Source organism: Perca flavescens, chromosome 12 (assembly GCF_004354835.1).
Source record: "Perca flavescens isolate YP-PL-M2 chromosome 12, PFLA_1.0, whole genome shotgun sequence".
Classification (NCBI taxonomy): Eukaryota; Metazoa; Chordata; class Actinopteri; order Perciformes; family Percidae; genus Perca; species Perca flavescens.
This window is the reverse complement of record NC_041342.1, coordinates 23558604-23572020: the sequence shown is the minus strand read 5'-3', so window position 1 is coordinate 23572020 and position 13417 is coordinate 23558604. Positions and strand designations below refer to the sequence as shown.

Below are 13417 nucleotides of genomic sequence, written 5' to 3'. Positions count from 1 at the left end.
TCTTCTTCTTCTTCTTCTTCTTCTTCTTCTTCTTCTTCTTCTTCTTTGAAATTTTACGGCAGCCGGCAGCCAATACGTTGCATTGCTGCCATCTACGGAACTAGCACCTTAATGCACTATATCCGATGATACAGTCCAGTGTCTATTAAAAATTTGAAAAAACAACGTCTTCCCCTCCCGCTTGATCCTAATTCTAAAATACTTTTCATTGACACTTCTTCCAAGCCAAGTCCTTGCAAATTTCTGAGTAGATCTTGTCTTTGATGGTCATAATTTCCACAAGAAATCAAAACATGTTGCACTGTCTCCGGATCCTGACATGAACACAAACCACTCTGGTGCTTACCTAAAATAAATAAAGTGCTATTCAGAAACGTGTGACCAATCCTCATTCTAGAAATAATAACCTCGTCCCTACGTCTACCCTCCCTTCTTGTACAAACATTAACTGAGTCAGTGACCTTACTAGAGATTGAGAATAAATGCCTGCCTTTATGTTCTTGCTCCCAGAGCTGTTGCCATTTGAAAATTGTTCCCTGCCACACAATACTTTTACCCTCCGCCTTGGATAGATTAATGGTGACATCTATAGCCTCCTTTTGAGCAGCTGATAGTTTGTGTCATTCAGAGCTCTAACAAATATGTGGGGATCTCATACACATGTTTTGGAAGTGCATATACTTGGATTATGTTTGGAACAATATTTATAAACATATGTAAGAAACACTACACGGAAAGTAATTATATTGGACATCAGAATATCTATATTGGGATACGTAGAAATGCTGAAAAGTTTTATAATGATGAAAAGAAATAAATACTATTAGTGTCGCAGCAAAAACATGTTTATTATTTAACATGAAATCCAATAGGCAATCCACCTTCAATTAAACAATGGTGGAGAGAACTAATGTCATATTGCACTAAAAGGAAAAATCATGTGGAATGTTAAAGGGCAACGCAATGAAATTTGACGGGATATGGGGTAAACTTGTAAATAATATACCCAAGTTAGAGAGGAGCAGTAATTTTTATGGAAATTATATTTTTGTATGTGAAATGTAGCCATGATTGAATGTTTGTATTAATGAGAGTTAAAAAGATGCTGAATATGTCTTGTGGTAAAGGGTTAGGACAATGAAAAGAGTCAATGATTTTAATGATGAATGTATTTACACATGTAAACAGAAAAGGAAACACAATAAAGATATTAAACTAAAAAACTAAAAAAAAAGTCACATAAATGACAACTTTTGGTTGATAACGCAAAACATAATGCACCAAATTGAATTGGGTATAGCATATATTATTGGGTCTTTGTAAATTATAGTGTGGTCTAGACCTACTCTATCTGTAAAGTGTCCTGAGATAACTCCTATTATGATTTAACAATATAAATAAAAATTGAATTTAATTAAATTGAATATATTAGTCCATGTACACAGCGCTTGTGTTAATTATAATGTTTACAATAAAAGACCAAGCTCAAGAGAACCAAGGAAAGCAACGCTGGCCTAGCGCTGAAATGCCTTCATTTTAACATATGTATGTTATGATTAGGACTTATTTCACCAAGACTAAAGACCGAAATTACACACATTCATTCAAATTCATACTTCTCTGCTGTTTGGGTTAAGAGACAACTAAGATCATCAATAAAGACTTGTTTATTACCAACAGATACTATATTAGGCTCATCATTGCATAACAATTTAAAAAAGAACAAAATGCATAATTTTAGCATAATTTTTAAAATCCTCACAGCTTAATTGTTGCCTTATATCCATAAATGTGAAAGAATTCAAAGAGACTGGACAATATATGAGAAATAAGCACAATACAGTATTGACGGCCATTATTGTCTTATGAATGAGATAAGACAATCAAATGCAATTGAATGAAAAAGACAGAAAACAGAGTTCATGATCAATATCTCTGCAATTCAAGTCCCTAGTAAAACATTCACTATGTAAAGATCTAGTATTTCTCAATATCTTATAGAGTTCCTTCATATTTGTGATTTCTTTTATTTTTAATAAATGTATTTTTTGTTGGTCTTTTTGGAACTCCTTAAATACACACATCAAACAGCATACATCCCTAATCAAAAGCCAAAGAGTAGGGAAAAAGAGACAGTAAAACGTTTATCTTTAAGCATCATTCATTCATCAGTGTCAACGTGCATTTTAAACTGTTGACGGGAATAGCTTCAACCCAAATATCATACATTTAAAATGTGCATATAGAAGATCATAGAAACGTCACATCGTCCTGTGACTCCACCCAGCACCACTGAGCATCATAGCCCAGCAAAGCCATCTCTCTATTATGCACACTCTCTTCCTCTACCATCTTATTGTTCTGAGAGGATCTGAAAGTCTCCTGAGTTTGATGCTCTGTCTGTGTCTCCCCTGACTGTTTAGTGAGGGGAAAACTACCAGTGTCCGCTTTCACTTCTCTTCTTGCCCTGTTAGATCTGAAAAGAGCTCTTCTGATGCTGTCAGCACCATCTTTGATGTCTTTTAATGGAGCTACACCTGAGTCCTGTGGTTGTGACTTTTGTAATTTGGCACTAACCAAACCGCTGGCAGGACTAGATGATGGCTCCCCATGCCTGGAAGGACGAGAGGGTCTTGCATCGGTAGACTCGGGGATTAGCATGTCAAAGTAGCTCTTGTGGTTTGAATCACCATCCCCGGCGTGCGGTGGGTGATCTGCTGATTCCTCACCAGAGGCGGTTTCAGTCAAATCCTGAGTTGGACTCTGGCTTCCTCTGTGGGAGCAATGGTAGAAATACTAAGCCACATATAAAGCCTGAGCCCTTAAAGTGACAATGCTAAATCTGCATCCAGGGTGATTCTGCGATCAAAAGCTTCTTTTTTTCTGAATCACTGGTTAAAAACAAAATGCAGCAGTAAAGTACGTGTACTCATACTGTTTGGGAAACTTAATTTCTTTGTTTTAGGTTTCAGAGGATACACTGCATGAACTTCCCCAAAATTCATTGTGGACTTTAGAAGGATGTTAGAAAATTTTCAGTTCAAGTTTGTGTTTTACTATATTGCTTGTCTATGTATTCTCACAGTAGCCTATCAAATCCTAAGAAAAGTACACGTTTTTCATATCGTGAAAATTCACTGTTATATACTCTTCAGAACACTGATGAATATGCCAAATGTAGTCTCACATTGCCATACCTATCTTCACAGGACTGTGGAATAAATGCCAAATGTGATAACTGTGATAAATGTGACATAAAATGGTTTTGGTTAAGTTTACAGGTCTTTTATCTGGACATATATTGTTTTATTTCTGCAATGCAAATACCCATCGTGATAATAATCCATACTACACCAATATTTTGGTAAGATATTGGTCTTGGTATGGGTATACCTGGGTATAACTTAAAAATAAGCGCACATTTTCAGTGAGAACAGGTTTTCTCTATACCTGCCAAACTAAACACTGTACTGTACCTGCAGGGGGACATTGAGGGCCCTTGCTCCTCCACAGTCACCAGGCTGCTCAGGCTGCCTGTTAAGCTGCTGCCATGGCTGGCTAGGGCACCCCGCTCCTCCATCAGCCAACGCATGGCCTCGATACCCTCGTGCACCGCCACCAGCTGGCGCAGGATCCTCACATCGGCAGAACGCAACCACCTCTGCATTAATAGTGAGAAAAAGATAAGCATGATGCAAGTGAAAATAAAGTGTGTGCGTGTGCGTGTATGCACTGCAGGTATAGGCTATGTATCAGGAGAGCTGAGAAAGCTGTGTGGATTTAAAGTGCTCATATTATGCAAATTTTCAGGTTCATAATTGTATTTAGAGGTTATATCAGAATAGGTTTACATGGTTTAATAAAAAAAACACCATATTTTTGTCGTACTGCACATTGCTGCAGCTCCTCTTTTCACCCTGTGTGTTGAGCTCTCTGTTTTAACTACAGAGTGAGGCATCACACTTCTGTTCCATCTTTGTTGGGAGTCACACATGAGCAGTACCTAGGTAAGGACTACTACCCAATCAGAAGCAGAGTATGAGGGCTTGCCACGCTAGTAGCTAGACGAGCATTATAACGTGTTACAAAGTGACGCACGTTCGTCACGGAAGTAAAGGCTGGACTACAATAGAGCTGTTTGGAGCAGTTTGTGAACAGTGTTTTCTGTTGGAGATGGTAAGTCCTTTTGGGTGGACTTTGGGCTTTTTCACTTTGTAAACCTATAACAAAAAAAGATATATAACACAATTAAAGAATGGGAAAAAGCCAAAAAGCATGATAGCACTTTAAACGCTCTTAAGGGCCCCATTAATCGTTCTGACACCCACTAGTTAGGCACCTGTCTGTGCTCATTTGACAGCAATACCAGCTCAAGAAAAGAGCAACCAAACAATGAGGGAGGTGCTCAGAGAATAAGCAAGGAATCCAGTTAGAATGTGTAAAGTGAATGGAGGTGAATGAGAGAGAAGCCAGGTGAAGGGTGTGGCGGAGACAGGTGACAGTATCTGTCATTAGAAATAAAAAAAATAAACAGGTGAAGTAGCTCAGAACGGAACTCTTCTGCAGTTCAGAGAAAAACATGTCATCAGAAAATGAGAGAAGTTATTCCTGAACAAGTTGTGCAAATTGTGGCTTTGCCTAAACATGGAAGATGCGCTTACAGTCAGGCGCACTCTAACAGTTCACACCCTGCTGAGTCACTACAATACAGAAGATTTTGTCCATCTAGAAAAATGCATATCCTACATACAGTGTCTATAATATGATAGATGTATTGCGGAGAAGACAACAGTATTCTTTTACCATGTCTTGTTTTAAGTTGGTTATTTTGTCGGAAAAGCTACCGGCGAAGGCAGAGCTGCGGTCTCCCCTGTCGACCACATCAGACCTCCAACCATTTTCGCAGTCCGCAGCATCCCTCATCCAAATCAGAAGACTTTCCGGTGTTTTCCTGCCAACCTTATTTTCCACTTCTTTCAGATCTGGGAAGGAATCGTTGAGGATTTCCTCTGCCATCCCACCGCGCAGTAATTAATTCCAAGTCTTCCGACCGTAGCTTTAGATGGACGAGAGCTTGTGCGTAAAGGCACTTCAGCGTTCCACTGTGAGAAGTTAGACCCCCCCCCCAGCGGGACTTCACACACACACACACACACACACACACACACACACACACACACACACACACACCCATACATCTCCCACACTGCTCGACTTACAACAAAGTCCCACACGTTATATTCCTGAACACTCCACAATAAACCATGATCACGAACGACAAACCTGCTACAGAGGCGCATAACAAGCCATGAAAACGCTGGAAGTGTGAACGAGCATATCACCTGTCCTGCTGACTGCTGTCACCATTCATGCTACAGAGGTATTGGTGGAATGTAGCCCAGAATGTGATGCTGGAAAGTGGAAATGCTCTTTGTGTAGTCCTCAAACAATGGTTGGAGTTTCATACAAGCAGTCACATGGAGCTTCAGTAACTGTGCGCACATGCGTAGCCATACCTATTCTAAGGCTGTGAAATCACACGATGATTGGCCGTCTTTAACTTAGCTATATTTGATTATGTAGCATTATAAAACATATGTCATCCGAATTTAACTAAAGCCAGAAAACCTGTAGTTATAGCCTATAGGTATTTTAGGTAGCCTATATAAAATGTAATGTAGGCTAGGGGCTACGCACAGCCTATAAATTAGGCAATACCTATAATTTACAGTGTCTACACAGACTAAATCTCTCCATGAGTAACTGCCCTGGGGTCAACTCCCCAATGTCCTCATGGCCAACCTGAGATGAGATGAGATGCACGCAGCATGCTTAAATACATGTCCATATAATGTATGGTATAATGTATAACTGATTTTAGACATAAAGTGAATACAAATTCATAATAGGCACGTATGAATCGAATTATGCCTTATGCCTTAGGAAGCCTAAAGCCCCTTTCACACTGCATATTCTTAGCCCTGGTCTATGAGTTGACCCTGGGATGATTTAGTCTCCTGTCACACACACACACACACATTGTTAACCTAAGCCCAGGGGTTGGAACAGTTTATGTTCTGATGACATGACAAAGAAGTCCTGTGATTGGACAACACAAACGTGAGCAAGTTCCTTTTTTTTTAACCTTTAGCCCTGTTTCACACTGGCAACTTGTAGGGCCTAGAGTCAGCAAGCCATTGGAGAGGGGGAATGGCAGGTTAACAAGGGACATGCATTTTGGTCATTTTGTCAACAAAGGGGATAGCATTCCCCCTCATCCCCACTCAAACTCAAATCGTTTACTGAATGTAATAAGGCTATGTTAGCTAGCCAAATTAGCTAACCTTCTAACTAACGTTTACTGTCAATCGAAAATGTCGCTCCCTGTAACAAAAGCATTGGTCCCAAAGCAACATTATATTATTGTAGAAACAGTTCTACAGTTCTATGAGTTATGCTTCTTCTCTCACTTTTCATAAGAAATATTTTGTTCCAAGAAAGTAGCTTTCACAATAATGCTAGCTAACATTAAAAGTACGCTAACATTTACCACCTGAGTAACGTTTAAGTTATTAAAACCAAGTGTATCTGGCTAATGCTGGTTAAAAACATAGAACTCATGAAATTATATATAGCATAATTATATATTATTATTTAGAGTTAACTATAGTCACTGCCCAAACCAACAAAGTAATATTAATTTTTGTGTTTGTTTGTTCATTCATTTGGTTTGTTGGTAGCGAGTATTCTGGTGATAAAGGTTTATGTTTTAAAATGTATAAATACTGACCCAGAACTCTTTTGAATTTGGTTTGTAAGAAAAAAATAAAAAGAGTAAGACAAATGATATGTATGTAGATTTAGATTTGGGACAGCTACAGTAGATGCAGGAGCTGGGCACACTGTACGGTGCTACACTGTCTAAAATATTAGTACATTTAACTGGCATGTACAAATATGTTTTGAGACATTTTGTGTCATAAAATATGTTTAATTTGTATACTTTGCGGTGTGGAAGTGCTTAAGACTTTCTAAAGATACTCTATAGAAGAAACAGTTCTGTATAGTTACACAGCCCACTTTTAGACACAGAGACTGGCCGAATAAGCAGCGAGGAAGCTAACATCTGCCACCCACTTAAATAGATGATTTATTTTTATTCATCTGCAATCTTGCCCCATATTGATGCCTTTCAAAATCAGGGCAACGGTTATATTATGGGAGCTGCCAGCATCCTCATGATTAAGGGATAGGACCAGTTGTGCATTAAGTGCATTGTTTAAGTCTGGAGTGTATAATACACATTGATGATGCAGTGGCAGCCTTAGAAAAAGTAAAGCAGCTTGCCGAATGCATGACTGAAAATAAGTTTATGATGCTTCAGAAAATTAAGCTGAGATCTCAGAAGAAACATTTATTGTATGTGAAAAGTAAAGACAGACAGTGGGAGGCAGCTTCGAGACAGAAAGAAAAACATTAAGGAGGGTTTTACCACTGGCCACTGTTAGAGGGAGACAGACACTGCCGCAACACAGACCTGTTAGTGCTCTTATCAGCCAAGTTGCTCTGTCTGAAAATCAGCAAGCTCAATCATTGCTAACTGTTTAATAGAGGATGTGATTAACATAGATATGAATATATCATTAACACGAGTTAGTGTATGTCTCACACAAACATACACACTATGGAAAGAACGTTCAGTCAGTGTAGAGTGGTTACTAAATATCTTCATTTCAGTACCACAACAAATAAGAGAGAAACTCATTAGCCTACAACAAAAATACGAAGTAGGGTAGAACCATGTTTTAAAGAAGGAATCTCGATCTTACTTAAGTGTTATTTAAAAGATGACATATTACTCACCTATAGCCTCACCTCCCTCAGTGGGTTTGCTCCACAGTTCAGAGCCCCATAAAGTCCAGTCACATTTACTCTTAAATCTCAAGAGGGCAACAGAATCCCCTGGTTGATTTTACTGGAGCTGCTCTGTGGAGACCAGTATAACACTGGAGTTGGGCAGTTCCAGGTGAATGAATGAATATAAGAAGGGATTTTGTTGAAATATGTATATATGCTTAAAAATACTTTTTTGGTGCATTCAAAAATAAATCCTCTTAGTTACTGTTGTGGATTAATTTCATATTTTGAACTGAAATATGTCAAGGTACAGGATTTATAGAACCAGAAATGATTAACCAAGAAGCAAAGGCACACACACAAGTTGAGTAACAGCCAAGAACCTTTGGAGAGATTAAAGAATTGGTTTAAGATAATACATGTTTGTACACATAAATAGATCTTAAACCGTTAGTCACTGTATTGTTACAGCTGTTGATAATGTTCATGATTAAAAAGCTTGAAATTATATCAGCCAACTAGAATCAAATTAGCATGTTTCCTCCGAAAAGGCCTGTAGATGGCAGCAGGCTCTCAACATTTCTAAGCACTGAGGCATTTGATGACATTCTCAGAGGTTGAACAATCAAGCCTGATTTTTGCAACTCTGGGATTTCATTTATTAGCTCTGTTTTCTTAAGAGTACAGATAAAGTTTCACTGATGAGGTTACCCTGAAAACTGAGCCTTAAGTCAACACTCTGAGGTCATCTCGTTTACTTAGGAATCATAAAGAATATGTTTTCTGTAATTTTATAGGAGAGCTTTAGCCATTAATTCTCCAAGTTTCTTGACAAACACGCTTGACTGCTGTGAGCACATTCCATGACTTCATCAGAAAGGGAATAATACTGACAGTGAATATGTCATACCGTACTTGACACAATATTCTTGTAATTTGCTTGAAAAAGCGAGTGGGAAGTTGGAATGATGGGTGGATAAAAAAATCAGGTTACTGCGACCCCAGGGGAGAGCTGTAAAACTACCCACGTATGAGCAAGTGTTTTCAGGGCAGTGTGGAGTGACCATGGGGTCAGCGTTACACGACATAGAGGGTAAGCATACAAATGTTACACACAGAAAGAATTATGTTTTTTACGAGTCGGGGCCTCTTACTTCCAGTTTTAGGGAAATCATAAACGTACATAAACATACAAAAATGGTCAAATTGTGGATGTCATTGAAAGGCCAGCATTGTGAGCAGATAGGATTTTACAGCATCTGTCAATGCAATTAAGTGTGATTTACTATGAATCGTAAAGAGGATGTGGGGGGGTTATTAGGGGAGTTGCCCTAGATTTATTTGCCAAACTACCTGAAATGTGAAGAGCAGAGAAATGAAAATGCAACCACATTCACTCATGTGGATTGAATGTATCCTTTAGTCTCTTATACACAGAGAACATGTTAATGGGAAAATAGGAATAGCTATTTTATCATCCTCATGGTGTAGCCTAAATTCCTCTGAAGCGTGGCGTGTGTTTGCATGCATTGAGTCAAGGGTCAGAAAAACAGCCTAACAACTGAGGCCAGTGGGCCAGGAAATCCTCCAGGTTCACATGGTCTGTGGAAAGACCCTCATACAGAAACAAAGCCAATCAGGGAGGGAGGGGACCCATGGACTTTACAGCACAATTATGCCAGAAATCACTCAATGGTTCATATAAATTTACCAAGAAAAATAAGCTCTCAAGTGTGGAAATCTTCACATGTCAAATGTACAGTACACGAGAAACTTGAGAGCTTTAGAGGTGCTGGTAGGTGGATTTTATTGGACAAGGCCACGCTAGCTGTTTCCCCTTGTCTTTATGCTAAGCTAAGTTAGTTGGCTGCTAGCTGTAGTTTGTTTCATATTTAGGGGTATATATATATATATATATATATATATATATATATATATATATATATATATCTTCTAATCTAACTCTAGGCCAAAAATTAAAATTAGCATATTTCCCAAAATTTCCTTTAAGGATCTACACAAAATTGGGTAACACTTTACTTTAAGGTATCTACCTATGAGTGACATGACACTGGCATGAACACATGAACCCTAACTCTAACTCTAACCCTAACTCTAACCCTAACTCTAACTCTAACCCTAACTCTAACTCTAACTCTAACTTGACATGACAAAAACCGAATGACACTTACTAAAAGAAGCGTTATGTCATAAATATTTATTACTTGTTTATAATTTTTATGACACGTTCATGACAGTGTCATGTCACTCTTATGTAGATACCTTCAAGTAAAGTGTATCCCAAAATTGAAAGGAGAAACAGTAAGTTAATAACTCCCGCCGCTTATGAATTTTTAGTGAGGTGATCATGCTGCTCAGTGCATGTGTTTCCATTTAGGAACCTACAAAGAGACTAAATGAGTGTGGAAAAGTAATGGATCTCATATGTATGGAGAGGTCCATTTACATCCTGTAATTGTATTGTGTTTGTTCAAACCATGACATAAAGCACATATCCTGGAGCTGAGAAAACACATAAATACAGTGTTTACAGTGCGTCAGAGGCATACCAAGAAATCCATTACAGTAATTTCCACTGAAAAGGCTTGCAACATCAACTTCCAACTTGCATATTGCAATGTGAAACTGAAGAAAAACATAAACGGAGATACACATTGTATGAATGCACTAAGGCACAAATAGATTGCCCGTGCAGTCTGACTGCAGGGTCATCCATAGATTCCTGCTGCATCAATCTTTGTTGTTTAAACAGATGGCAGCGGCACCAAAGAGCTTGTGCTGTGCCTGATCGAATACTTGATAGGAAAGCCCAGAGGAGCCTGTGTCAGAGGCCACAGGGGCCAGTAGATTCTAAGCACATTAACATTCCTGAATAAATAACCCCAGGCAATGTTATTGTGGAGACGTTAAACATGATTTTCCTCTCAGAGCCCAGGAGAACGGCCAGGCATCACTCTCGTCTCCATCGCCCCAGGTCAGGAGGAGCTAAAGCACCCGGTGCCAAAATGAAGAGCTTTATAAACCCCTTCTATCCTATCCTTCCTTAGAAAAGAAAATTCTGGTGATTCTGGTTTAATGTCCTCCCTGGTACAGCCTCATTTCTTCCTTATTTCGTTTCTACTGCAAGAAATCTTACCATAGCAATAAAGACAGCTGTGCTTCTGCTACATTACAGACCAAATTCTACATATTTACTAAAATACATTCATCTTTCCTCTTTCCATTTCATTAAATAAAATGTTTTTACACCTATACAACTGCAGTATAATAGATTCCAAAAATATCACGTCATCTGTTCTTAATTTTAGCCCCCACACGAAAGGATTTAGATTCAAACGTTTCCCCATGCCTAGTATTATACCTACGCTGCTCTCAATCTGTAGTCTGGTGCCTGGCCATCTAGGAATTTATAAACAGTTACAATTATGGATTGTTGATCTATTTCAATACTGATACCACAGGGAGAGGGTTTCAATCAATGCTGACTATCAATGTACATCCCTCTTCCTACATTCATCGCCCTCCCCTTCCCTTTTTTCCTTTTTTAAACCTGCATTAAATGAATTTTTTGGTCACTTGGGGGTAGTGCAACAAGCTGTAAACACAATATTAGAGTTGTAATGGTGAACATGTAAGCAAACAGTTGTCTATTTACACATCTTGCAGACATAGAGCAACGTTAGCATTCATTAAGAGTCTAGTTTGTGTCCATTCAATCTTGGAACCCATCAGCTATCAGTCTGACGACGATTATCCTCTGGGGCCAATATTTCTGGGCTTCGTGTTTACCTGCATGCAACCAAAGCCTGCTAAAACATGAATTGGTCATACTACACAAATTACAAACGGACTACAAATGGAAACCAGAATCCTTCAGATACCAAATATACAGTATCTGTTTAGAGATTAATGTCCGTCTGACAAATATAGCCTAAATCCAATATTCACTTTCCTTTTAGCTCTGTTTTGCTTTCCACTAACTCCTGAGGGAAATGCCTGGCTCTTTTCTTTAGCTGCTAAATGCACCTCTACGTTCATTTGTCATTACGTTGTCTGTCTGCCGTTTGGTGCTGAGCATGTAGTATGCATTCGGTTTATAGAACTTTTTCACTGAAAACAGCTGCCTGCTGCAACTGTCAACAGCCCGTGTTGCCAAATATGTTGCCAAGCCAGCATTAAGAGTGTGATTTGGAAAGATATCTTCCGCCACATTAGGCTATATATGAAAGTTTTATATGATCTGTCAAAATCACAACTAAGTGTTGCCGTCAAAGACATTTAACAACAACACCAGTGGACATGACCAAGCAGTAGCTCTGTTCTACAGTTCTTCAGTCTTACGTCACCTGGCTTGTTTCTTGATTTCTGATTCTGCTCTCTAATCGCCATTAAACTACACGTCAGACAGCTGAGTAGCGGATCCAAATGGAATGCTACACGATTAAACCCCCTGCAATTTCATTGCTCCGCTCCTACTCAGAAAGGCTGTTATTGCCAAATCCTTGACGATCTCTCCCCCTCACTCTCTGTGTGCATATTGTGGTGTTACAGATGCCTGAGGAGGAGGATTCCTCTGGATCAACCTGTAGCTCTGTTATAGTGCAGCTTGGCGTTAGTTAGATAGGACCAGAGTCCAACCTTCTCCTCCCCCGGTGAATCACACATTCCTTATGTTGGAGGTCAGCATTGAGGGAGAACTACAGCTCCAGACACATTGATGATTGCGTGAAATATAGCTGTTGTTGATTGGGTGATTTTTCTCTGTTAGGCCCGCAAAGGCCTTCTGCAAGTGATCATTCTCCAGAGACATGTATTCATTGCTTCAAAAGGTCACAACCGAGCGCCTGCCGAGTGACATGAGAAAGAAAGTGTACAAGGTCAAAAGGCTCTGGCCAGGTGCCAAAAGAAATACAGGTTTCGGTGAGAACGAGTGTGGTACCTGAGATTTAAAATGAATCACACAGTGAAAAGTTATACCCCGTCTTACTAATGTGCTCCTTTTTTTCCTTTTCTCTATATTTCTGTCCTGTCCCATGCTTCCCCCCTTTGCTGTTTCTCTGGTTACTAACTGGAAACACGTGAGGCCCTTTAGAGGGGTTCTGGGATTTCGTTCACCTCTGTTACATTATAAGTACGCAACATTTACATTTGATTGACACACTGAATCTTTGTTATCTTTCGATTGCCTTATCATGTGAAGGCCTGAGGAAAAACATGCCCTCCTCTACACGGTGACATGTTACCTCATTGGTGATAGCAACCAGCATGACCAACCTCCATCCACCAACCTCCATCCACCTCCTCATCTTAGATACTAGACGACATGTGGCACAAAAAGATAAAGAACCTCACTGGTGAGATGTTGCTGTGTTGTCAGCAAATGGCTGCCGGTGCCAGGTGAGCATATGGAGAGCATCAGAGCACGCTGCTTGTGATGTTTGATGAAGTCAATGTTTGTGTTCCGTCAGCAGTATATTCTTCTTGGCTCCTTTCCCATGGGGCTCCTTCAGACACATATGGAGGTAATTTGTTCAAATTC

The 13417-nt window shown here is 39.3% G+C and overlaps 1 protein-coding gene across 1 annotated transcript; it reads right to left on the bottom strand.

Annotated features, from left to right (window-relative positions):
• Window positions 1–2250: 2250 nt before the first annotated feature.
• On the bottom strand, window positions 2251–5091 carry LOC114565987 (leucine rich adaptor protein 1-like). Its single transcript, XM_028594327.1, has 3 exons — window positions 4804–5091; window positions 3477–3661; window positions 2251–2773 (listed from the first exon to the last, which is right to left on the bottom strand). Exons 1-3 carry the CDS (start codon window positions 5014–5016, stop codon window positions 2251–2253), a joined length of 921 nt encoding a protein of 306 aa, XP_028450128.1. The 5' UTR covers window positions 5017–5091.
• Between the last annotated feature and the right edge of the window lie 8326 nt (window positions 5092–13417).